Here is a 26,353-nt window from a genome sequence, read left to right as displayed (position 1 = left end):
ATAATGGTGTGTATATGATACACACCGTTATTAATGCAGGTTCAGGGGATTAAAAGAATTCTTATTTTTAAGAAATTGCTGGATTTTCACGTTAATTATTTATTAAACTCACTGCAGAAAGTTAAGACTGGAACTAAACTGTACAAGTACCTTTTTAACGTAGTGACAATTGTTAACGCAATGCCAATCAACCTCTCTTGCTCAGAAAGTGAACAATATATACTGTTCAATCTCATTCCAGCGTGTAGTCAGAGATTTTAAAAATGTCAAATTCAATTTTTTTCCCTCTCTGAATCCAATGATTTTTTCTCTCTATTTTTCTTTCTGTACAGGATTTGATACAAAGATAGGCGCATTGTAAGCAATGTAGAATGAAGCATAACATTATAAACTAGGGTTGTATTTCCTGGATAGTTAAGGGATGATATGATTGAAGATTTCAAGATATTAAGGGGAACTGGTTGAAGTCTAGGACTAGGGGATGTGTCCTAAAAATTAATATAAGGCCTTGCAGGTATGAAGTTAAAGAAACACTTCTACATGCACAAGGTGGTAGAAGTTTGGAACCTTCTTCCACAATGGCAGTTGATGCAAGGTTGATTGTTATTTGAAATCTGAGATTGATAGATTTTGTTAACTTAAGGTTTGAAAGGATATGGTGCAAAGCCAGCTCCATGGAGTTAGGTCACAGATCAGCCATGATCTCATTGAATGACGGAACAGGTACGAGGGGCTGAATGGCCTACTCCTGTTTTTACATTCCTAATTCACCCTCCTTCGCCATTGTTCCTGTTTTTTTCTCAGTCCTTAACTCTCATTGAATCATAGAATGGTTACAGCACAGAAGGAGGCCATTCAGCCCATGCTGGCTCTCTGCAAGAGCACTTCAGCTAGTCCCACTCCCCCGCCCTTTCCCTGTAGCCCTGCAAATGTTTACCCTTCAGATACTTATCCAATTCCCTTTTGAAAGGCACAATTGAATCTGCCTCCACCACCCTGTCAGGCAGTGCATTCCCGATCCTAGCCACTTGCTGTGTAAAAAAGTTTTTCCTCAAGTCACCTTTGGTTCTACTGCCAATCATCTTAAATCTGTGACCTCTGGTTCTCGACCCTTCTGCCAAGGGGAACAGTTTCTCTCTAGCTACTCTGTCTAGACCCCTCATGATTTTGAACACCTCTATCAAATCTCTTCTCAACCTGCTCTGTTCTAAGGAGAACAGCCCCAGCTTCTCCAGTCTATCCACATAACTGAAGTCCCTCATCCCTGGAACCATTCTTGTAAATCTTTTCTGCACTCTGTCTAAAGCCGTCACATCCTTCCTAAAGTGTGATGACCAGAATTGGATACAATACTCCAATTGAAGTCGAACCAGTGTTTTATACAGGTTCATAACTTCCTTGCTTTTGTACTCTTATTTATGAAGCCCAGGATCCCATATGCTTTTTTAACCACTTTTTCAACCTGCCCTGCCACCTTGAATGATTTGTGCACATATACCCCCAGGTCCCACTGTTCCTGCACCCCTTTAGATTTGTACCCTTTAGTTTATATTGCCTCTCCTCGTTCTTCCTACCAAAATGTATCACTGCACTTTTCTACATTAAATATCATCTGTATGTGTCTGCCCATTCCACCAGTCTGTCTAATGTCTTCTTAAAGTCTAATACTATCCTCCTCACTAAACTTTCAAGCTTTGTGTCATCTGCGGATTTTGAAATTGTGCCCTGTACACCCAAGTCTAAGTCATTAATATATATGAAGAATATTGGTTAAGGAGAGATTGTTGGTCCCGCTGTTCACTAAGGCACCATGCCGTTAGCAACTCGCATTTCCAGCAAGTTATGGCGCAACATTTTTTTGAGCTGAAGGTTCCAGGAAAACGTCTAACCAATGACGTATGCCGTGAGATGCCCCACTCCCTTCAAGATGTGGCTCATTATCAAAGTATTATACAAAATAAGGTCAGAATGTATGACTTACAATAGGGACTAAACTATATCTGTGCACTCTTGTCCAAATGTCCCCTGCCCTCTAAGACTTTAAGAATTTAATACTTGGTCCTGACTCCTCGAAGTTATTTCTCATAAAATGTGCCTAGCATTGTAGAAATTGATGCAGCTCAACCTTCAGAGCTTTGGTGAATTTATACTTTTTAATTATCATGGACTAGACAACAGGGAATGTCTGAAAGGGCTTTTTGAGGGATCGGAGTGATTCACAAGCACAAGTGATTCTCATAATTATTCTTGTAAACCTTCCGTAGTTTTTTTCTGATTTTGTTTTTGAACATTGCCTGACAGGGTGCTGTCTAAATCCAAAATGAGAGCCGATAATTTGATGTTAAATTTGGGCATTAATAAGAAAATAGTATGGGCACTAAGCTATAGTGAGGCTGCTGTAGGGGATGATAAGTGAGGGCCTCTCACCAAGTGCTTTTTCTTTGTTGCCCGCACTCTGATGTCCTGATGTCCATCATCATCATCATAGGCAGTCCCTCGAAATCGAGGAAGACTTGCTTCCACTCTAAAAGTGAGTTCTCAGGTGACTGTACAGTCCTATACAGGAATTATAGTCTCTGTCACAGGTGGGACAGACAGTTGTTGGAGGAAAGGGTGGGTGGGGAGCCTAGCCTGCCGCACTTCCCTCCACTGCCCGCGCCAGTTTTCCGCATGCTCTCGACGACGAAACTCGAGGTTCTCAGCGCCCTCCCAGATGCTCCATGCTGTAACCGAGTCTCTCTCTTTCTCTCTCTCTCACTAACAGGCTGAAAATGGGGAGCGGCAAGGGGGACTGCATTGTTCATTTTCCCTTTTCTCATGAATAATCACCAGGATTCTGAAAAGGTGCCTGCATAGTGGAAATGGTGACTCAGCAGAAATAACAACCAGCTCCGCTCAGTCGCAGCCAGACCGTTCGACAAAATAAAAAAATCGGTGCAGTTAACATTGAACTTGAAAGTCTAGAACATACAAGAGATTCCGTTCTTCCAGTTTAACGAGATACCAGGGTAACGTTTGCTGGAGCACATTTCAGGTGCAGACTATTACTCGATGGGAATGCTGACTGGAGAATTGGGTGCTGAGGTGTTGTCATTAAAATGAACCGATGGAAAATCGCGCAAGGTTACGAAGCGGATGTACGGAGCTCCACAACCGAAGTTCTCGTTATGCAGTCCAGTCACACAAAGCTCTGCATCAAGAGCACCAATGTGTAAAATGACTGTATTGTGTCTATATATCCCCCAAGGCATAACATCTTAAAAGATGACATGGGTTAATTTCTCTAATTGAAAAGTTTTGCCTGGTCCCAGATTGAGTGGTGGAAATGGGAAACAAGAGACAATAATACAAGATCATAAATATCTCTGCATGCTTGAGAAGATGCCCTCATCAACAAAACACTGCATTCTGATTGCTTTATGCTGTCTTCTAACAGTCTGTTGCAGCTGTAATAATACTGTGCGGGTGTTTTGAAAAGGTATTTCTCTGCAGAAGGAAAATAAAAAGTTACCCAGCTGTGCCTGTCACAGTTTCTTAACTGATTTACATCCTAGTTCATCAATTCTAACCAATGTTTCCCATTCTAATCCTGGCTGCTGGATATTGTCTTAAGGATGTGAAAAATGCACACTCATATTGGTTTCCCTTCTCATGACATGGTGTAGATTGCAGACAGGCAGAAAAATATGCGACTCCACTCGGTCTCAAGCCCCCATCTGATTTTGGCACAGTTATAAATAATAAGTCTGAGTGAGTACTGTAGATGTCGTTGAACAGACATACGCTAACATTTGTAAACATGGAACATTAGAAACACAAATAAAATACACTACAAGCAGGGAAAATAGGTAATAGAAATTAATAACATATGAGTATTTGGCATTTTCAGACAGACAAGAAAAAGTCTGGCCTGTTCATCACCCCTTACCATAAAACATCACTATACAAAACAGCCATATTTTGTATAATATTTAATAAACAGAAGATTTTTACAGTTATTAACAAGTTTCTGCGGATTACATAGTTCACAAGGGTAAGTTGCGCTGGAATGAAATAAGCATTAATGGTGTGGCTAGATAGAGCAAATTCAGTGATCCCATACTCGCAGCAAGGAGGCAGCTGGCAAGTAGTGTGGGTAGGGAAATGGGTGCTACAGTATGATAGCCGTATCTCGAAGTTGCACTCCCCCTCTATGAGCACAGGATCACTGAACTTGTCCTTGATTCCAGGTTTATAGCTAGAATCCAGGTTCTTCCTAGAATCAAAGTGAACCTTGCAGGATTCACAATATGTTTTTTTAAACAGGACCAACAGATTCCATCCACCATCCCCGCCCCCTGCCCCGCCCCTCCCCCCCCCACCCCCTCAATAGTCTGTATGATTTTTGAATAAAATATCTAACAAGATATTTTAATTGGAACAAAGTTGACCAATCTAATGGCCCTGACTTTTGCCAATGCCATGAATTGGATTTAGTGTCCAGGAGCCCTGACGTTAAGTAGATGGGACAAGACAGGTAAAGACTTGGTGTGAAGGATGATACTGATAGACGTGGATCAAATGAAAGACAAGCTTGACACACAAAGTGTTGTGATGCAAAACAAGTTTAAATAATATGATATCCATTCAATCATCACAGCCAAAAGTACAATACACATTTCTGATAGCATACATAGGCTGTTTATACAAAAACTGCATCCATTTAATGGGCCGATTTTCAAAGATTCATTGTTGTAGTGCAGTTTATAGTTGAAGCACTCGTTCTTTGACCTAACATGCAATTTTCAGCAGATTTGTTCATTTTTAAAAGCACAGAAATTTTCAGGTACAACATGTAATAACAGATTTGGCACAATGGTTGGCCAAATCTGTGCTTTTGTTTACAAATGCACGAGATGCACAAATCAGAGAAACAGAAAAAGCCTATGTTTGAAATTCCCAAATCCCATTTCTAAATGGATCTTTTTACAATAAAATATACATGTTATATAAAAAAAGATTTCCATTTTCAAAGGGGTTTACTTTGCACATTTAATCAAATAACATTTAATAAAAGGCACATCAGGAGGACATAAGAGGCTAGATTCCCTGATCCCATGCTCCAAATGGGAAGCCATGCTTGAAGAGAGTGTGAATGGGAGAATTGGTGCTACAGTGTTGTAGCCCTATCACTGACTACACTCTTTGAGTGTGGCTGCTTGCTGGGAGCGTGTAATTAGTGAATTCACCCGCAAATATTGCTTTTTTTCGCGCCAGCGCAATGGTTTAACGTACAAGGAGCCACGTGTGATGTTATCTCACTAAGTTGCTCTGTTTTGTGCCGTTCCAAAATAGTGGAAATTCATTGCGCCAGCGCAAAAATCAGCTTCTTAAAATACGGCGCAAGCACAAAATAGTGCACCAAGGAAACTGCGCAGGAATAAATTATGCAAAGCTCCCTTTACGCTGGTGCAGCAGTTTGAAAATCAAGCCCAATCTACCCAGCGCATTTAGTTTTCACACAAAAACAGTTTACTTGAATTCTTTCCACTGTAATGGATTTTTATAGACATGTGAAAAATCAACATTTTAAATACCTTGAACGTTGTGAGTTAGCTGTAAGATGGAAATGAAAATTAGCATTACATAGATGACTGATGAAGATTGGCATGTGGAACTGGGTTTCCATTTCATACCGTGGACTGAAAATATTAATGAGAGGAAGCGATGGAATGCTAAATCCCAATGTTTCAGTATCCAGCCAGTGATCAATTTGGATGCGGAACGTCTACACTGTGTGTAGGTTCAATTTAGGGTTACATAACAATATAGTCTATTGTAGGCCTGCAAGGAAATGCACTGTTCATTAGAGCATGTATGGCTGCCTGGATGCGATCAGTCAGTACAAGAAAGTTAAAGCAGTGCATGATTTGCCTCTGGGATTTGCCATTTTTGTAACTGGAAAGAAAGTATGTTAATATTCGCACTAGAAATGCTACAGACGAGCACAGGTCATATACCATGTTGAATAATGGAAAAATAGCACCAGAGAGAAAAACTGTGTAATTTGCTGGTACGGCAGTGATAAGGAAAGAAAAAAATTGAAATTAAAGTTCAACAGTAGCTACTGTTAAATAAGAATATTTTATAAAGCACCATTCGGGTTTCTTCTAATAGCTCAACATGATTCTGTGATTAAACCTTTTGATACAATGTGCTGACAGAGTTTCATGTTGAATAACCTAATAATCTTTGACTGGCTTACAAGTGCATTTAACTTAGGCTTTTCTAATGCCCATGTGGAATTCCTGGAGTATTGTTTCATGTCACCAGAGCTTCGATTTGTTGACTCTTTCATCAACTCCTTACCCATAGGCGGAGAATGGAAGCACCACAAGTGTAATAATATCGGACATGTTTTACTTTAAGCATGGGTGCTCCATTTATATATATATATATATATATACATATATATAAATAAAGGATATTTTGTATATTCCAGTAGATTGTAGTAGAAACAGTGTTTGAAATTGTGTGAAAAAAAATCTTGATTATTCGACGCATTGTCCAGTATTCTATAGCAAAGAGTTCTCCCAGCTCTCTGTTAATTCAGCTCACGTGTAAGTAGAGTTGTTAAATCTTCCATGAGCAATTTCTAAGGAGTCACCTCATTACCATTTTCCTGGAATAGGTACTCCACATTCATACCAGCCCACATAGTAGTTGGACGTCCCACCAAAATTCCCGATTCCACCAATGAGGCCAAATGACACTGGCTCTTGACGATAACTCCGATAATAACCTAAAAAATCCACACCACAGATTAGTTATTTGAATGAACACAGTACAATATCAATAAAAACAATCAAATCCAAGTCTTATTTCTTTATAGTTTGAAGAACTCAATCCAGGTGTTTGAGGCCTGACTGAAATGCGAAGACCGACTCTGATAACTAGGTTTGTACATAAGCCATCCCAGATCATCAATTAAATGTGGACATACCATCCAACCCGCCAATTGTCTCGGATCAGACCATACCCACTGCCACTCTCCTGGGTTGGTCACCAGGCAAAGAACACTCAGTTGGAAAAGATGGATGTTCACATGCTAATATGAGCAAGGATTGGACATGGGGTATACCACCCTCACTCTAACACACATTATACCTGAAAGCCATCAAGTATTTTAAGAATCATAGCAATAAAACATATTTTAAAATCTTCGTAAGGTCCAATCAGTTGTAACAGTTGAGATCTTAAACTGGTGCCACCGAATGTGAGATAACTAACAAAAATATTTCAAATAATGGGTAAAAAGAGCAGGTTGAGAGAGAGTCTTTTCAAAAATATTTTGAAAGCAGGAGTTACTATTTGTGCCCAGGCTCAATTCTGATATTGTGTAGTTATTTGTTTTCTCCCATTCAGACAGAGTGGATGTGGATCTGTGCTCTGTAGGACTACCATTAGTCAACTAAGAGAAGTAACATAGAAACATTGAAATTTACAGCGCAGAAGGAGGCTATTTCAGCCCATCGTGTCAGCGCCGGCCGACAAAGAGCCACATGGCCTCTCAGTCAGCAGCCCTGAAGGTTACATGTAAACCTATGAACAATGGAGGCCAGGTAAAGAGCATCCGGCCCAACCAGTCCACCCCACACAACTGCAATACTTCACAACATTTTACACTCCACCCCACCCGGAGCCATGCGATCTCCTGGGAGAAGCAAAAAGACAGATTAAAGCCCAGGCCAATTGGGAAAAAAAAAAATCGGGGAGTTAAATACTCTACCATTTGGAATCAGTGGGTCACCATAGGATCTGGACATCTTTAACAGACCAGATCATAGCAATTAATACATTTTCACACAAAAGCTTTAGAATTTCTTCCAGCGTTTCTCTGATTACCTGGGATGATAGGCAAAGATTCTGGATACATGTGTGTTCCTGTCCTTCCCGCCAGGAAAGAATCAACAAACTGGCAGTGGTCCTCCCCTTTCCCCCAAGCATCTCCAACGCTGTAAAATGTATCTGAAAAAGAGAAAGTAGTACAAATGACTGACAATTAAGTTGGCTTGAAGGAAAGGCTCCATTCACCATTAGTGCACAGGAATCGCATTAAACTCTGTTCAGTTAGCCTGAAACAGTCAAATCAAGGCTAGAAAATGTTCATAGTCCAGTTATTTTCACTAAAGTTGTTTCTGTAGAAATATGTCTGGGCAATTAGCCGAGAGATAGAGTAGCGGATTGAAAGCCCCAGTGGTATGGTGTGCTGCTCTCACTACAAGCTCAGCTCTCAATCCCAACTATGCCATCTCGGGAGGGGTAGAGCCTGATGATTCCTTGCAAGGAGGGAGAGAAGATGAAAATTAATCCATCTTTTGCTGCGTTTGTGTATTTTGACTGGAGATGGTAACCTAACATAAGAGATCTAAAGAAAGTGCATTAATAAGGATGCCAAATCCTCAACAGAAGTCTGCATGGTGAGATTTTGGAGTGCACAATTGTGTGTGAATCAGCAGAGGAACTGGTTAAAGCACTGGCCAACTTGGATCCCCCACCCATATTTGTAATGTTATTTTAATGGCAGTTTCAGGCAGGATAAAACCTTTGAGCATCTATCCATAGTATTCCCTTAGTGCATTTTTGACAAGAACCATCTAGTTGCTTCATGAAACCCATTAAGGTTTCTTGTTCCACCATCTGTGCCAGTAATCTGTTCCACCCTTTTAGTAAAACAGTTACTCCTACATTTCCTATTTTCTTTTGTTATCCTTAATTTGTAAATATGATCCCGTGTGCTTCAATTCTGTACACTGCAAAAATCATACTTGGATCCAATTTGTCTAAAGTTTTCATAATTTTAAGCACTTCAATTGTATCTCTTCACAAGTCTTCTCTTCTCAAGAGAGAAAAGAACCGTAGAAGTCTGTTTTTCCTTACTCGTCATCCCTTTAAGTTCTGGAATCAATCATGTAGCCCTTCTCTGTACCCTTTCCAATAATTGAATATCCTTTTTCAAATAAAGAGACCAAAACTGCCCACAGTACTTCAGATGTGGTACTACCAGGGCCAAATACAATTTTAAAATGACCTCTCTGGATTTATATAATAAACTCCTTGCTTATGCATATCAACATTCAGTTTGCTTTTTTAACAGTCTAGGAATATTATACTATTGTTTTAGTGATCTGTCAACTTAAACCCAAGATTTTTCTCCTACCTCATTTACCACATAATCCACATCAAGCTTCCCCCTGCCAAATCTCAACCCTTCATTTCGCTGTATTAAACTGCGTGTGCCATTTCTCTGCCCACTGATTGGGCTTATTGAGGTTCTTTTGAATTTGTGCGTATTGATATTAAATCATTTCCCACTACTCCCAAATTGGTATCATCGACAAAATTTGGACACTTTTAACACAAGTCCTTCCTCTACTGGTAACTGTCTGCCAACCAGATATCTGCCCACGCACAACCATTAATTGTTCTCTGCCACCCAATCATTACCAATCCATTTAATACATTCACATTTATCCCATGGGCTTGGACCTTGTGTAGTAGCCTATTATGTGGGACAGAGCCAAATGCCTTTCTGAAATCAGGTAGATAACATTCACTGTCTCTCCTGTCTACTAGGTCTGTTATCTGCTCAAAGAAATCCAATAAAGTAGTCAAGCATGACCGCCCACTCCTAAAACTATGCTCATTTTCTTGGATTAGCTCATGTTCCTCAAAATGCTCCCTCAAGTGTCAGCTATGGCTCAGTTAGTAGCACTCTCACCTGAGTCAGCAGGTTGTGGGTTCAAGTCCCACTCCAGAGACTTGTGCACAAAAATCTAGGCTGATACTCCAGTGCAGTGCTGAGGGAGGTGCTGTCTTTCAGATGAGACGTTAAACTGAAGCCCTGTCTGCTTTCTCAGGTGGACATAAAAGATCCCATGGCACTATTTTGAAGGTCGTGAAAGGCGCCAAATAAATGCAAGTCTTGCTTGCTTTCATATTATCCCTCATAATACTTTCCCAATAATTGGAAGTTTGGAATGTTGACTTTATGGATGGTAATGACTATTTCTCCAGGCTGTTACCAGAATCAATCCATTAGTCTGGCAAGAACTTTTTTCCCATCAATTTATTGTTTTTCCTTCCTAAATATACATATGTAAAAAGGACAGGCAAAGACTAGCTGATCCACCAAGCCCATTCCACTCTGGCAGCACACCGTCACTCCTGCTAACCCCACCAGTCATGTGATCTCCTGAGAGAATGTTGGAAGCCATTAAATTCATCATGATAAGGAGAAAACTATCAACCAGCCTGATTTCTATTAGCAGCAGCTTTAACATTAAAATAATGGGGTCGGGTGGGGGAGGAAGAGTGGCCAAACATAGCTGCCAATCCAGATAATATTCATCCAAAGGTGATTAAAGGGACAGATGTTCTATGAGCACCTTGCTCGTTCTTCAATAGTTCAATAGAGAACAAGGATGATAACAGAAATGTGAGTTTATACAGATCAGGAAAGGATGAACAGGTAGGGTCTCTTTTCTCTTGAAAAGGGAAGGCTGGGGGATGACCTAATAGAGACCTTTGAAATTATTTTCCAGAGTATTTTTCTCCTTATTGGCCCTGGATTTTTTTGCCTCTCCCAGGAGATTACATGGCTGTGGGGATGGGGAGCGGAAAGGAGAGTTTGGCTAAACCATCATGGAGTGTAGCAGGCTAGATGGACCAACTGGTATTTTCCTGTTTGTCAATTTCAAATGTAATGCACCCTTTCATCAATTGCTCAACTTCCATCCCAAACCTTACTGTTGGAAATGCAGGAAAACGGATAACCTGATTGATTAAATATTGCATTGTTTAAATATTGCTGTATTCATGTTTTGTTTAAATATTGCCAGTCAGGGATTGATTAAATATTGCCAGTCAGGGATTGTTTAAATATTGCCAGTCAGGGATTGTTTAAATATTGACGCAGTCAGCACAGATTTTGGCTACTGAAGGGTTGGCAGAACCATGGGCCCAAGTTTTGGCCTCAGTTGCTCCTGATTTTTTGGAACAACTGGTGTAGAACGGAGTATCTTAGAAATTCAAATTCTCGGCATTTAGTTTGCTCCAGTTCTAGTCAGTTAGAACAGTTTCACTTTGGAACAGAATTTTTTTTTCAAAAGGGGGCGTGTCCGGCCACTTACGCCTGTTTTCAAAGTTTCAGTAACTAACTTAGAATGGAGTAAGTGAAGATTTTTATACGCTCGAAAAAACCTTGTCTACACTTTAAAAAATCAGGCGTAGGTTACAAATCAGGCATAGGGAATGGGGGGTGGGGGGGGGGGTTTAAAGGGAAGTTTACAAACATTAAACACTTCAGTTTTACAAATAAAGAGCCATCATCAATAATAAATAATAAAAACATCAATAAATCAACCAATAAAATCAAAAAAAAATTAATAAGAAATAATTTTCTTTTAAATCAATAAATAAAACATTTTCTACTTACTGACTGCAGCACCGGGAGCCCTCCAACAGCGTGCTGGGATGCCCCCAGCCCCCCAGTGTGTCTCTATCTCTCTGTCTGTCTGTGTGTGTCTCGCACTCTCTGTCTGTCAGTGTCTGTGTTTCTGACAGCGAGGGGTGGAGGGGAGGGGGAGGAGGGGTGGTGGAGTGGGGGTGTAGTGGGGGAAGAGGGGTGACAAGGGAGGGAGGGAGGGGAGGGGGGGTGAGAAAGGAGGGAGGGGAAGGGGGGAGAGAAGGGGGGAAGAGAGAGAGAAGGGAGGGAGAGAGAGAGAGAGAGAGAGAGAGAGAGAGAGAGAGAGAGAGCGAGAGAAAGAAAGGAGAGGGAGGCTGAACGGGACGGGCCCGGCCGGGCCCAAGACTTCGAGCTTAGACTTACCGGATCGACAGGTAGGTGGCGTCGGGTCCGGGGGGGTCGGGAGCGCGGATCGGGGGCAGAGATCGGTCGGGGGGGGGCGGAGGGGGTGGGCGGGAGATCGGTCGGGAGCGGAGGTTGGGTCGGGGGGTGGGGGGGGTGGGAGCGGGAGTCAAGTCGGGTTGGGTCCGGGGAGCGGGAGTCGAGTCGGGTCGGGAGGAAGCAGGAGCTGGGTGTGGGAGGAGCCTTATCCACGCAGCCCCAGTGAGGCCATTCAGCCAGGACTAGGGGCTGCGTGCTTCAGGCCCCTCCCACACAGTTTTGGGCGCCTGGAGCTACTGCACATGCGCACCCACTGTAGCGCGCATGTGCAGAGGTCCCGGCACTGTTTTCAGCGCAGGGACCTAGCTCCGCCCCCTACAGCTCGTGCTGCACTGCGCCGAGTGCTAGAGAACCAGCAGGGAGCCGGAGAATCTGGAAGTTTTTTTTAGGCGCACTTTGTGGCGTGAAAAACAGGCGTCCAGGTCAGGGCTGCGCCGTTCTAGGCGCGGCCCGAAGCTTGGGCCCCATATTCTGTGACTCTATGTTTCTTATCCTTTTCTGGAGCTCACCACTTCCATACAGCTCCTTTCAGTTTGCCTTTCCAGTGCAGCTGTGCACTCTGGCAGGGTCTGCATCATCTGGCAGTGGATGAATACACTAAGGATCCCAGCAGGAGACTCAGAGATCATTTACTGAAGCACAAGAATCCCAAGACATGCAAATACAAACAAGACGCCAGCAGGAAGAGAAAAAAAGGACACACGTTTTCCTAACTTAGATGAATGTCATTCCTGCTTAACAATAAAAAACATTTCCAGGGTATTTAATCTTTCTGCAGTGATGGATCTTTCCTAATTTAATTGACTGCTCCCTCTGCTCTGACTATGTAAAAATGTCAATGTATTCCGAGCTCCAGCATCTATTCGAACAGAACAGTTTTTCTAAAGGTTTCAATGCACTTCACGACTTAAGTCATCTTTCAAAATGAGCAGTGATCATAGGGTTAGAGAGTCGACAGCACAGAAACAAGCCATTTGGCCCAACTTGGCATTTATGCTCTACACAAGCCACCTCCCACTTCACTCCATCTAACCCTATCAGGTTATCCTTCATTTCCTTTCTGCCTCATGTACTTATCTAACTTCCCCTTAGCATCTATGCTATTCACCTGATAGCAAGTTCCACATTCTTACCACTCTTTGGATAAAGAAGTTTCTCCTGAATTCTCTATCGAATTTATTAGTGCCTATCTTATATGTATGACTGCTAGTTTTGGTCTCCCCCACAATTGGAAATGTCTTTTCTATGTCTACCCTATCAATCCTTTTCATAATCTTAAAGTCCTCTGTCAGGACACCCCTCAGCTTTCTCTTTTCTAGAGAAACGAGCCCCAGCCTGTTCAGCCTTTCCTGATAGTTTATAACCTCTCAGTTCTGGTATCATTCTTGTGAATCTTTTTTTGCAATGTCTTGCAGAACCAGGCAGCATGTTGATCATGAAGTCTAGCCTGCAAGATCTCTTTCCATGGCACAAGCACCTACAATGGTTGGAGGTTAGTGTTAATGATGGGACATCCTTTCCTTGTTCCTTTGCTATTGTCTGTTTAATTATTAACTACCTTTGGCTTTTATTGTCCTGTTTAAGTGCTATAATCATTACGCTGAAGATTTTTGCTGATCTGAGCAAATAGAATTTTAAAGCAAAAGTTATATTTCTTGAAACAGCTCCCATTCCCCACTGGTTGCTGGGCTTCTGGGATTCTCCATTGTTGAATATGTCCATCCAAATACATGCCAATGTATTCAAAGGGGATGGTAATGACAGGGTAACATCTACAAGCACATATCTGTATGTATATATGCACACGTGCGTGTATTTATGAATGCACTCATGAATACATGTGTACATATGTATGCACATGTCAGTTTGTATGCACCCACACATACATATACATGCACCCAGGTCTGTATGAAAATATGTTTTTACATATGTGTGCATGCATTCATACCTCTGCACATTTGTGCATGCATGTAAAAAGAAAGAGAATGCAGGAAGTATGCTCAGCTACATGACAGAGTTGTAAACACTCCACTGGTCACTTACCTCTCAGACTTTCAGCCAGGAAGATTTTGTATCGCAGCGAATTGCAGAGTACCACACCCACAAACTTGCGGTACCAGGTGCGCTTTACATACTGCTTTCCTGTGCATTCGCTGGAAGATGGTTCATATTTGAACGTATAAGGAATCCAAATTGGCTCACCCCCTGCAGGAAACAAAAACACAGTGTTACTACAATCAAGCTCTTGAATTACTGCAATATATATTTCAGCTTTCAGTAAGGGGTTTGGCTCTCAATCTATTTTATTTGAGATCTGCAGAACTGTATTCTATATATTTCCTGATATGAACCGGACTATACATTATGAAGCAACATTATAAATAGCTATGATATCATGTAAATTAGATACAGAATTTATTCTGTGTATGTGAAGTGACAACTTGACCAAAATACTTTCGAAGTCACAGCCAACGCATGTAATATAGAAACATAGAAAATAGGTGCAGGAGTAGGCCATTCGGCCCTTCTAGCCTGCACCGCCATTCAATGAGTTCATGGCTGAACATGAAACTTCAGTACCCCATTCCTGCTTTCTCACCATACCTCTTGATTCCCTTAGTAGTAAGGACTTCATCTAACTCCTTTTTGAATATATTTAATGAATTGGCCTCAACAACTTTCTGTGGTAGAGAATTCCACAGGTTCACCACTCTCTGGGTGAAGAAATTCCTCCTCATCTCGGTCCTAAATGGCTTCCCCCTTATCCTTAGACTGTGTCCCCTGGTTCTGGACTTCCCCAACATTGGGAACATTCTTCCTGCATCTAACCTGTCTAACCCCGTCAGAATTTTAAACGTTTCTATGAGGTCCCCTCTCATTCTTCTGAACTCCAGTGAATACAAGCCCAGTTGATCCAGTCTTTCTTGATAGGTCAGTCCCGCCATCCCGGGAATCAGTCTAGTGAACCTTCGCTGCACGCCCTCAATAGCAAGAATGTCCTTCCTCAGGTTAGGAGACCAAAACTGTACACAGTACTCCAGGTGTGGCCTCACCAAGGCCCTGTACAACTGCAGCAACACCTCCCTGCCCCTGTACTCAAATCCCCTCGCTATGAAGGCCAACATGCCATTTGCTTTCTTAACCGCCTGCTGTACCTGCATGCCAACCTTCAATGACTGATGTACCATGACACCCAGGTCTCGTTGCACCTCCCCTTTTCCTAATCTGTCACCATTCAGATAATAGTCTGTCTCTCTGTTTTTACCACCAAAGTGGATAACCTCACATTTATCCACATTATACTTCATCTGCCATGCATTTGCCCATTCACCTAAACTATCCAAGTCGCTCTGCAGCCTCATAGCATCCTCCTCGCAGCTCACACTGCCACCCAACTTAGTGTCATCCGCAAATTTGGAGATACTACATTTAATCCCCTCGTCTAAATCATTAATGTACAGTGTAAACAGCTGGGGCCCCAGCACAGAACCTTGCGGTACCCCACTAGTCACTGCCTGCCATTCTGAAAAGTCCCCATTTACTCCTACTCTTTGCTTCCTGTCTGACAACCAGTTCTCAATCCATGTCAGCACACTACCCCCAATACCATGTGCTTTAACTTTGCACATTAATCTCTTGTGTGGGGCCTTGTCGAAAGTCTGCTGAAAGTCCAAATATACCACATCAACTGGTTCTCCCTTGTCCACTCTACTGGAAACATCCTCAAAAAATTCCAGAAGATTTGTCAAACATGATTTCCCTTTCACAAATCCATGCTGACTTGGACCTATCATATCACCTCTTTCCAAATGCACTGCTATGACATCCTTAATAATTGATTCCATCATTTTCCCCACTACCGATGTCAGGCTGACCAGTCTATAATTCCCTGTTTTCTCTCTCCCTCCTTTTTTAAAAAGTGGGGTTACATTGGCTACCCTCCACTCCATAGGAACTGATCCAGAGTCAATGGAATGTTGGAAAATGACTGTCAATGCATCCACTATTTCCAAGGCCACCTCCTTAAGTACTCTGGGATGCAGTCCATCAGGCCCTGGGGATTTATCGGCCTTCAATCCCATCAATTTCCCCAACACAATTTCCCGACTAATAAGGATTTCCCTCAGTTCCTCCTCCTTACTCGACCCTCCGACCCCTTTTATATCCGGAAGGTTGTTTGTGTCCTCCTCAGTGAATACCGAACCAAAGTACTTGTTCAATTGGTCCTCCATTTCTTTGTTCCCCGTTATGACTTCCCCTGATTCTGACTGCAGGGGACCTACATTTGTCTTTACTAACCTTTTTCTCTTTACATATCTATAGAAACTTTTGCAATCCGTCTTAATGTTCCCTGCAAGCTTCTTCTCGTACTCCATTTTCCCTGCCCTAATCAAACCCTTTGTCCTCCTCTGCCGAGTTCTAAATTTCTCCCAGTCCCCGGGTTCGCTGCTATTTCTGGCCAATTTGTATGCCACTTCCTTGGCTTTAATACTATCCCTGATTTCCCTTGATAGCCACGGTTGAGCCACCTTCCCTTTTTTATTTTTACGCCAGACAGGAATGTACAATTGTTGTAGTTCATCCATGCGGTCTCTAAATGTCTGCCATTGCCCATCCACAGTCAACCCCTTCAGTATCATTCACCAATCTATCCTAGCCAATTCACGCCTCATACCTTCAAAGTTACCCTTCTTTAAGTTCTGGACCATGGTCTCTGAATTACTGTTTCATTCTCCATCCTAATGCAGAATTCCACCATATTATGGTCACTCTTCCCCAAGGGGCCTCGCACAACGAGATTGCTAATTAATCCTCTCTCATTACACAACACCCAGTCTAAGATGGCCTCCCCCCGAGTTGGTTCCTCGACATATTGGTCTAAAAAACCATCCCTTATGCACTCCAGGAAATCCTCCTCCACCGTATTGCTTCCAGTTTGGTTAACCCAATCTATATGCATATTAAAGTCACCCATTATAACTGCTGCACCTTTATTGCACGCACCCCTAATTTCATGTTTGATGCCCTCCCCAACATCACTACTACTGTTTGGAGGTCTGTACACAACTCCCACTAACGTTTTTTGCCCTTTGGTATTCTGCAGCTCTACCCATATAGATTCCACATCATCCAAGCTAATGTCCTTCCGAACTATTGCATTAATCTCTTCTTTAACAGTATTGGATTAATTTAAACATGCATAGGGTCCTGCCGCCTGTTTCAGAACCTTCTGTAAATTGTGTGAAAAACTAGGTGGAGCAAGCTCTGACTGGTTTTGCCAGCTCTATAGCAGCCTAAATAGAGATCGTTAAAGGGAATACTGGAGGTCACTGAAGAAATGGTAGCGAAAGTTTATTTTAATTCCCCTTCTGTGGAGTGTGAAGGTAGGTGCAAGAGTGCTTCTCTGGGCTCCCCACCATTACTGTGGGCCGCTGCCAGCCTGTACCTCATTCCTCCAGGTATTGGAGCTTGTGATGCTCGAAGTGAGAATCGTGGGCCTCTACCCCTTGTTCACCCATTTTCTCACCAGCGGCAGCATTCTTAATACTCAGTGGGGTGCCCAGGTTTAATTCACCTCTTTACTGGCTGCTCCTCTCTCGGCACCACCATGACTTACCACGTTGCTGCTGCTCCTGGCTCGACAGAAAATGCTGGGCCCCACGCCCACCCCACTCCTCTCCTCTCTTCTCTTCTCTCCCCCCAGCCCAAGCCCCAATTGCCTGATCCTTAGTCCTGTGTATCAATCTCCCCCTGCTCCGATATCCCAAACTCCCCAGTCCACAGTCCCGGTCTCCCGCCAATCCTGGTCTCCCAAAACCACCCCAACTCCCAATCTCCTGATCCCTCTCTGTTCCAAACTCAACCTCCTGATCTAATGTCCAGACATCACGTGAATGCCAGCTTTCTTGCCGTCACGGAGCGGCGCAATGCTGCGGCATGAAGTTTAAAAGTCAGTTCTCCTGGGCTGTGAGAAATAGCGCCCAGGAGATTCGTGTTTCATTCCAGGGCACATGGCAACATTAACCATAACTAATACTATCAGGACATTGTGGCAGGATTAAACTGTATGGCGGGCCTCCTGCAGGACATTGGGTAGATCAAAAGAAAAGTTATTTTAAATGAACAAAATAACATGAAACTGGAATGATATATATCTATATATTGTATATTGCACATTTCATTAGCACACCAATGGAGGAAAGACTACTCATGAATTAACACCTGATTTGAAAAACTCGCATTTAGTATCCCCATTCGTTATTCAGTTTGATTCTGTTGGAATGGTAATTTCACAATTTCTGATGTGATATTTCACAAGCCAGTAGCAAACAGACATCAGCTTCAAATTCCAGTTTGATAAAAGGAGCAAATCTCCGAATAAATAAATCTCATTGCTAAATTGCTGCTATCGATCTCTCACTTGTGAGGAAGACCGTTGTAAGTTATTCAATGCCACAACATGTGTGGTCTGTGGGCACTCATGCGCAGGAAACAGAGATGTTGGTGTACACTTCCTTATATTGTGTTATTTAAAAGACTTTTGGGGAGAAATTGGACTTGCGCCATCTGGAACACATGCCCAAAAGTTCACTCTGAGTTGGGTCACAGGCCTCATTTCCGTCAGACTGCGAACACTTTACCAAAATCGGCTGGCAGCAGCCCACAGTATCATGTGGAGCCAAGAGATGCATTCCTCTTCCTCCTCGCACCATATTAAGGTAAGTGGAAAACAAAAACATACCTGTTCTTCCAACTTTTTCCCCTATCCCAGCTGCCCCAAAGCATTCCTCCAATGCCCCTTAACCTCCCGTTGCTGCTGATAGACGTGACTCATGCAACAACACTCTATGGATAGGAATTTCAGATACCACGAAAATGCCCAGCCACAGGAATCACTTACAGCAGCAGCAAGAACATGCCTATTTAGTGACTCCGAGGTAATGAAACCTTCCAAATCACTCCAGACCGATATATGTGTGAGAAGGATTCGCTGTGGTGACAAAAGTAGGTTGATTTAAGAAGTTTTTGAGGGAAGGGTAACAGGGTTACAAGGGCAGAGATGCTTTGCAAGAGTGTTCCAGAATGCAAGGTGGAAAACATTATAGCCAAAAGTGGATTGCAGGGAAGTGGGGGAGGGGATACAAAGGAGGCCAGAATTGGAAGTGCGGAGGGCGTGAACAGAAACATTCGGCTAAACAGGGCCGGCTTTAGGGAAAATGGCACCCTGGACGAACTTGTATTTTGTCACCATTCCTTTGAGGTTAAGTATGTAGAAGTATTAGTGAAAATTTCAGAAGTAAAGCTGTAGTCTCAAAAGCTTTTTATATTTGAAATAATAAACAATATAAGTCATAAAAAAAGCATTACAGCTAAGTGACAAATAAGCTAAACATTAAATTAAACAACTTGCATTCATATAGCACCTTTAGAAAATAGGTGCAGGAGTAGGCCATTCGGCCCTTCTAGCCTGCACCGCCATTCAATGAGTTCATGGCTGAACATTCAACTTCAGTACCCCATTCCTGCTATAGAAACATAGAAAATAACGTAGTAAAATGTCCTAAGGTGCTTCACAGGTTTATAAAATAAAATTTGAACCAAGCCATATAAGGAGGAGTTAGGGCAGATGACCAGAGGTAGGTTTTAAGGAGCATCTTAAAGGAGGAAATAGAGATAGAGACACAGAGAGGTTTAAGGAGGGAATGTAGGTCAGCGAGCACAGGGGTGATGAGTGATCGGGTCTCAATGCAAGTTAGGACATGGGCAGCAGGGTTTTGGATGACCTCAAGTTTACGGAGGGTATAACGTGGGAGGCCGGCCAGGAGAGTACCTTAAGAATAGGCAAATCTAGAGGTAACAAAGGCATGGATGAGGGCTTCAGCAGCAGATGATCTGAGGCAGGCGTGGAGTCAGGCGATGTTCTGGAAGTGGAAATAGGCGCGGCCTTAGTGATAGCATGGATATGTGGTTGGAAGCTCATCTCGCGGTCAAATATGACACTAAGGTTGGATCAGTCTCAGGCCTAGGAGAGGGATGGAGCTGATGGCGAGGGAACGGTGGTTTGTGGCAGGGACCGAAGACAATGACTTTGGTCTTCTCAATATTTCGTTGGAGGAAATTTTTGCTCATCACTACTAACAATTTAGAGACAGTGGAGCGAACGAGAGAGGTGGTGTTGATGTAAAACTGGGTTTCGTCAGCGTACATGTGGAAACTAACGCGGTGTTTTTGGATGATGTCGCTGAGGGATAGCATATAGATAATAGGAGGTGCCGAAGGATAGATCCTTGGGGGAAACTAGAGGTAATGGGTAGAGAAGCCATTGCAGGTGATTCTCTGGCTACGGTTAGATAGATAAGTATGGAACCAGGCGAGTGCAGTCCCACCCAGGTGAACAATGGTGGAGAGGCGTTGGAGGAGGACAGTGTGGTCAACCGTGTCAAAGGCTGCAGACGGGTCGAGAAGGAGGGATAGTTTCCCTTTATCACAGTCACATAGGATGTCATTGACCTGCTTGACCTCGGCAGTGGAAGTGCTGTGAGCGCTCCTATTCTGGTACTGTGAGCCTTGTCTGTTCTCTGAAAGCAGTCGTGTTAATACTGAGCTCTGGAGCCTGCCCGTAACAATGACTAGATCAAATTACACATTGCAGAGACCTTGAATTACTCTCCAGTCGGCAGGATCAAATTATACATTCCAGACAAACTGTTGGGTGTGTCTTGTCCTCCAAAAGGACCATTCAGAAAGCTGGTCCAACTCACTTGTGGTGCAAATAAACGCAGACAAGACTATTGGACATAGAAATAAAATGAACATCTTTTGCCTGGCAATAATTTTCCTTCCTGCATTACAAATCATCTAAACTGATAGTTTAAAACCACAGACTGTTGATGCAGGTCAGAAGCTGATCACATCGTGGGGAAGCAGGAACAAGCAGACAAGCCGCAACACCTCACATTGGCCAGAACAATGGAGACACCGAAGCTAACATGAGGGGGCGAGATTCGGTACCACCCCTGGGGCAGTACCCGGTGCGAGGTAGGCTTTCCTGTGCCCGGCGTACAAGTCCCACCCCGGCAGCGAAATTGGGGATACTGCCGCCCAGAGGAAGTGGAGCGCAATGTTGCACGTTCCCCTTCCTCTCGGGGGCGGGACTGAGGCGCTAATCGCAGGATTTTTCCAGCGCTACGAGGAGTGCCGCATCGTGCTGACAGGAGCACAGGGCACTCTGCCAACTGCGCCGGGGAGAAGTGGCCACCACTTCACCACTGGGGAGCAGGGTGCTGTGGCAGCAGCCTGGCACGGATGTGGAGTGCCGGGCTGCAACATCGCGGCATGGACCCTGCGAGTTGGAAAAGGTAAGCCGGCCAATTTAACAAAAGTTGCACTGCACCTCTCCTTTAATTTTCACCCCACGAGTGTACTGAGGCCTGGTTTGCGGCCCACAAAGCCCACGGCAGCCTCACGGGACACTACCAAATTTTCGCTCCGTGGCAAAAATGGATCGTGCGCATGGTGATGACATCGTCATCGCCGGCGCAGCGGCCCAGGGTGCTACTGGATGGAGTGTGGCGCTTCCGGCTAGCCCCTCCGCTAACACCGGCAGAATTTTGCAGGAGGCGGTAGCGACCTCGCACCCTGGGCAAGAAGACTAGCTGCACAATGACATTAACCATCTGAGATGGTTTCAATGTGATCTCATGTTTCTTTGAAGTGCCAAGCTCGAAATTACAGTATAAGTTGAGCAATACTCAAACCAACAGTATGGCCATGATCTGATGGACAGAGGTGCTATCTACAGTTGTGATGTCTCAGAAAATAGGATAGAGTTACTGATAGATGTAATTGATTCTCCATGGGGACAAGAATGCAGTCTGCAACTTTCTTGTTCCTTGGGTTTTAAAAGCAGAAGTCTGCAGTTCAAGTTGCAGGGTCAAAATTAGGAATAACGCCGAAAGAATGTGGAATCAAGGTAATGGAGGAAGGCACAGCTTGACGGGCGACTGGTGAGGGGACATTGGGCTCTACCCAAGATCGAGTGGGTAATATCAATTCTTGCCCTATTCTGTTAACTATCGCTTAAAAACTTGCATGTATTGATCTTTTACTTGTTGCCAATAGCCACTATAAACCATATTGGTGTCAGTCTCAAACCATTTGACTTTCTCTCCACAAATTAAGAAACCACAAAGTTCTTCGCAGAGGTCAGTGCTGTTAATGTCAGATCCTTGTTGCCATGGTACCCTAGGCGTTTGACCACCATAAGGATGGCCCTGAGGTTAAAAAAGGTTGCAGTTACAGGGAGTGGTAAGGTAATGGTGGGAGCTGTAGAGAAAAGGTGTCAGACTTGGCTCAGTGGTAGTACTCACCTACGAGTTAGAAGGTCGCAGGTTCAAGGCCCACTCCAGAGATTTGAGCACATGATCTCGGCTGATACTTTAATGCAGTACTGAGGGAGTGCTCCACTGTTGAAAGTCTCTTTCAGATAATATATTAAACTGAGCCCCGTTCTGCTCTCTCAGATGGACGTAAAAGATGCTCATCATCATAGGCAATCCCTCGAAACGAGGATAACTTGCTTCCATGCCGAAAAGGGATGAGTTCACAGCTGTTTCAATGAAGGACCTAATATTCTGGATCCCAAACAACATCGTGAAGGGTGGAAGATGCCTGTGCGTGGATTTTTTTAACGTGTGGTGACCGTTGCACCCTAGCCTCCACATGGGCTTGACAGAGCTAGGTTTCGGTCCAGTGATAAGGGTTAACCAGGATGACTGGAGACCTGCTCTGCTGCACAGACCTAGTGCACACACATATTGCAGTGTGGGCTGGCCCGTGTGGCCTCGACTCTTCTGGGCCTTGTACCCTCATCTGTCGCACCTCCGCCACGATCTCTCACCACTCCTCCGCCATACACATACACCGCATCTCACCACAAACACTCGCCGCTCACCCGCCCCGACCTTCCCACTCCTCTGTACTTGGGCCCTGCTGATGTTCCTGCCCATGCTCCAAAACAGCGACCAGGGTTTTGATGACGCCAACCAGTTGCCCATCTCAAAATTGTCCCACACTTGGAGCAGCTCGCGCTGGAGGTTGAAGTGGTACACCGCTCCCGCTCTTTTATAGCCTGACCTGCGGAGCTGTTCTCTCAGGTCAGGGGGTCACGATGTCCCAGGCCCGCTGCTCCAGCTCTTTTACTTCCCGAGCTGACAAAGACAGTCATTGATTAGCGTTTTAGAGGCAATGGGGATGATGTAAGCAGGGGTGGAGGTGGGCAACATGAAAATAGGTGACGAGGGACTCAAGTGCCAAGATTTATAGAGTTGAAGAAAATGCTTGCTCATCCAGGACTTGATAACAGCTAAGCAATTGGACAGCACAGTAGGGGTCAGGGGTCAGGAGTGCTGGTAGCGAGGTAAAGTTAAGTGTCATCAACATATACGTGACAGCATGAGCAGGAGGCAGGAAGGTTGGAGTGGCATCTGGGGGCAGAAGACTTGTCTGTGCTGATTTTCATTTGCTAACAAGGACAGCATGTCCAGAAGGTTGAATGTCTGCATCAAAACAGTTGATATATATGAAACAGCAGTGCTTCTCCTGAGTTGGTGGAGTGACTGAGGTCACTTAAGTTATAAAATGGTGGTCACAAGAGCATACAAGGTGCTGTAAAATGTCAGCAGCACTTAATGGCTTCTGAAATTCTTGGGAGAGAATATACAAATTTTATGATTACATTTTCATACATGCCAATGTAGAAAACTAGAAAAAGCTGTCACAGACACAAAAAGCTGACAACTCAAGGATGGCTCTGATTACAAGCCCATGATCTGTACAAATAAATTGTTGCATGGGCTTTAGAATTTAAGCTGTGGGTACAGCCAACATTCCTTCATTTGTATTGGAAAAAAACACACGAGTACATGAAAGCCCGAAGGGTGATTCGAAGGCACAATGTTAGTGGTCCATTTCTAGGGAGGTTTGTTCAGGGGCATATTTCAGTAGAAAAAAAAATAATTTTTCCACATTATGATGCATAGAATTTTGATCTTATAAATGGAAAATCAAAGTGACATTTGAATTCTTAACAGACCATTTTACCCAGAAGTTACCTCAATAGTCACGCTCGCTCATGCTTGCCTTTCAGCTCACAGCACATTACTGATGACATTAGAATGATTCTGTTAACACAGCAGCCATAGTCTTTCCCGATTCACTATCAAAACCCTTCATGATCTAAAAACCTCCATTGAGCTTCTCTTAGTCTTCTTTCCCACAGTAGAATATCTCACATCTTGCCTCATAACCATAGTTTTCCACTCCTGGCATCATCCTAATGAATTTATGTTGTACATTCTCTGTGGCTTTAATGTCCTTTTTGTGATGGATTAACTATTGCCATGTAGAGTTTCATCATTACTGCTTTACTCTTGTTTGTATTCCTCCAATTTATAAACTAAAAAATACTATGGGCCAATTTTTAGGCTTTATCTATCTATGCTCACAACTTCAGGGCATTATGTATTTTAAGCTCTAAATCTTTCTTCTCATTCACCCTTTCAGTATATTTTCTTACAGTGCAAACTTCCATACTTCCATTTCCTCACACTTTTCCAAATTAATTTATATATGCCACCTGATAACTAGTCCGTATCTTCCTAATTAGTCTTGCTCACTGCAAAATAATGTATTTTTGTGTTGTCAGCAAATTATGATATCATGCCCTTGATGTCAAAGTCAAATCTTTTGTATATAATGGACAGAAAGCAGAGTAGTAGTAGTGAATGGTTGTTTTTCAGACTGGGGGGGGGGGAAGTATACAGCGGGGTTCGCCAGGGCTACTGCTCTTTTTTCTATATATTAATTGTTATGTCTTGAATAAAGAGTCAGACTAGATACTGCAAGCTCAAAGTAGGTGTGACCGTAGTCCTTTATTACAGGTCTCAGAGAGCCTCTCCAGTCTGTGAGGCCTCCTTATATACAGGTGCTTCCAAGCGATTGTGGGATTCCTTGTGACTCTGGTGGTTAGACATGGTACTTACAGGTTTACATACATAACAACACTCCCCCCCCCCCCCCCCCAAAAGTCAATAGTGTAACTATTTACAATGTGAGTCGATCTGGGGCCTTCCTTTCCCTGGTTGATCGTCTCGGTGCAAATGCTGATTTTCATGAGTCATTTGTTGAGTCCTCGCTGGGCTGCTGCGCAGCTGGCCTTGCTGGGCTGCTGCAGGTGATGGTTCTGCTTCATGGTCAACTGCTGGGTCGGTTACCACTTGTGTGTGTGTTGGAGGGTCGAAAAAGGTGGTGTGTATTGTGGGTTGTTCTGGATAGTTCGTGAATCTGAGTTTGGTTTGGTCCAAGTGTTTCCTGCAGGTGAGTCCATTTGAGAGTTTGACCACAAACACCCTACTCCCCTCTTTGGCCAAAACAGTGCCATGAAGCCACTTGGGACCTTGTCCATAGTTCAACACATTTAAGGATCATTTATCTAATTTTGCGTGACACATTTGCGCGATCATGATATGTATTCAATTGAGGCCGCCTGCTCTCTACCTGTGCGTGTAGATCAGGGTGGACTAACGAGAGCCTTGTCTTAAGTGCCCTTTTCATGAGCAGTTCAGCAGGATGGACCCCAGTGAGCAAGTAGGGACTTGCGCGGTAACTAAGCAGGACTCTGGATAAGCGAGTCTGCAGTGAGCCTTCAGTTACCCTTTCCAAGCTCTGCTTGATTGTTTGAACTGCTCGTTCTGCCTGACCGTTGGACGCTGGTTTAAACAGGGCAGATGTGACATGTTTGATTCCATTGCGGGTCATGAACTCCTTGAACTCGGTACTGGTAAAGCATGGCCCATTGTCACTTACAAGGACATCAGGCAGGCCGTGCGTGGCAAACATAGCCCGTAGGCTTTCAATGGTGGCAGCAGACGTGCTTGCCGACATTATCACACATTCAATCCATTTGAATACGCATCTACAACCACTAAGAACATTTTTTCCCCCAAGAATGGGCCTGCATAGTTGACATGGACCCTGGACCACGGTTTGGACGGCCAGGACCATAAACTTAGTGGCGCCTCCCTGGGTGCATTGCTTAACTGTGAACATGTGTTACATTTGTGCATGCAGGACTCTAAGTTTGCATCGATACCGAGTCACCAGACGTGGGATCGGGCTATCGCTTTCATCATTACAATGTGTGGGTGGTGCTGTGGAGATCACTTATGAAAGTGTCTCTGCCCTTTTTTGGCACCACTACCCGATTACCCCATAGGAGGCAATCTGCCTGTATAGACATTTTATCTTTGCGCCGCTGGTACGGCTTTATTTCTTCCTGCATCTCTAACGGGACACTAGACCAACTCCCGTGGAGAACACAGTTTTTTTACTAAGGACAGTAAAGGG

At 43.7% G+C, this 26,353-nt stretch overlaps 1 protein-coding gene across 1 annotated transcript in view; it reads right to left on the bottom strand.

Annotated features, from left to right (window-relative positions):
• Positions 1 to 4,424: 4,424 nt before the first annotated feature.
• The window catches only part of fndc1 (fibronectin type III domain containing 1), a 220,975-nt gene continuing 199,046 nt past the window's right edge, over positions 4,425 to 26,353 (bottom strand). Inside the window, exons 21-23 of the mRNA XM_070890982.1 lie at positions 13,991 to 14,152; positions 7,885 to 8,007; positions 4,425 to 6,781 (exon numbers count right to left, since the gene is read on the bottom strand). Coding sequence (XP_070747083.1) covers positions 6,651 to 6,781; positions 7,885 to 8,007; positions 13,991 to 14,152 — 416 coding nt within the window. The 3' untranslated portion in view covers positions 4,425 to 6,650. The remainder of the gene's footprint in view (positions 6,782 to 7,884; positions 8,008 to 13,990; positions 14,153 to 26,353) is intronic.

Source organism: Pristiophorus japonicus, chromosome 9 (genome assembly GCF_044704955.1).
Source record: "Pristiophorus japonicus isolate sPriJap1 chromosome 9, sPriJap1.hap1, whole genome shotgun sequence".
Classification (NCBI taxonomy): domain Eukaryota; kingdom Metazoa; phylum Chordata; class Chondrichthyes; family Pristiophoridae; genus Pristiophorus; species Pristiophorus japonicus.
The sequence above is the reverse complement of the archived record's forward strand: the minus strand, read 5'-3'. Positions and strand labels throughout refer to the sequence as shown.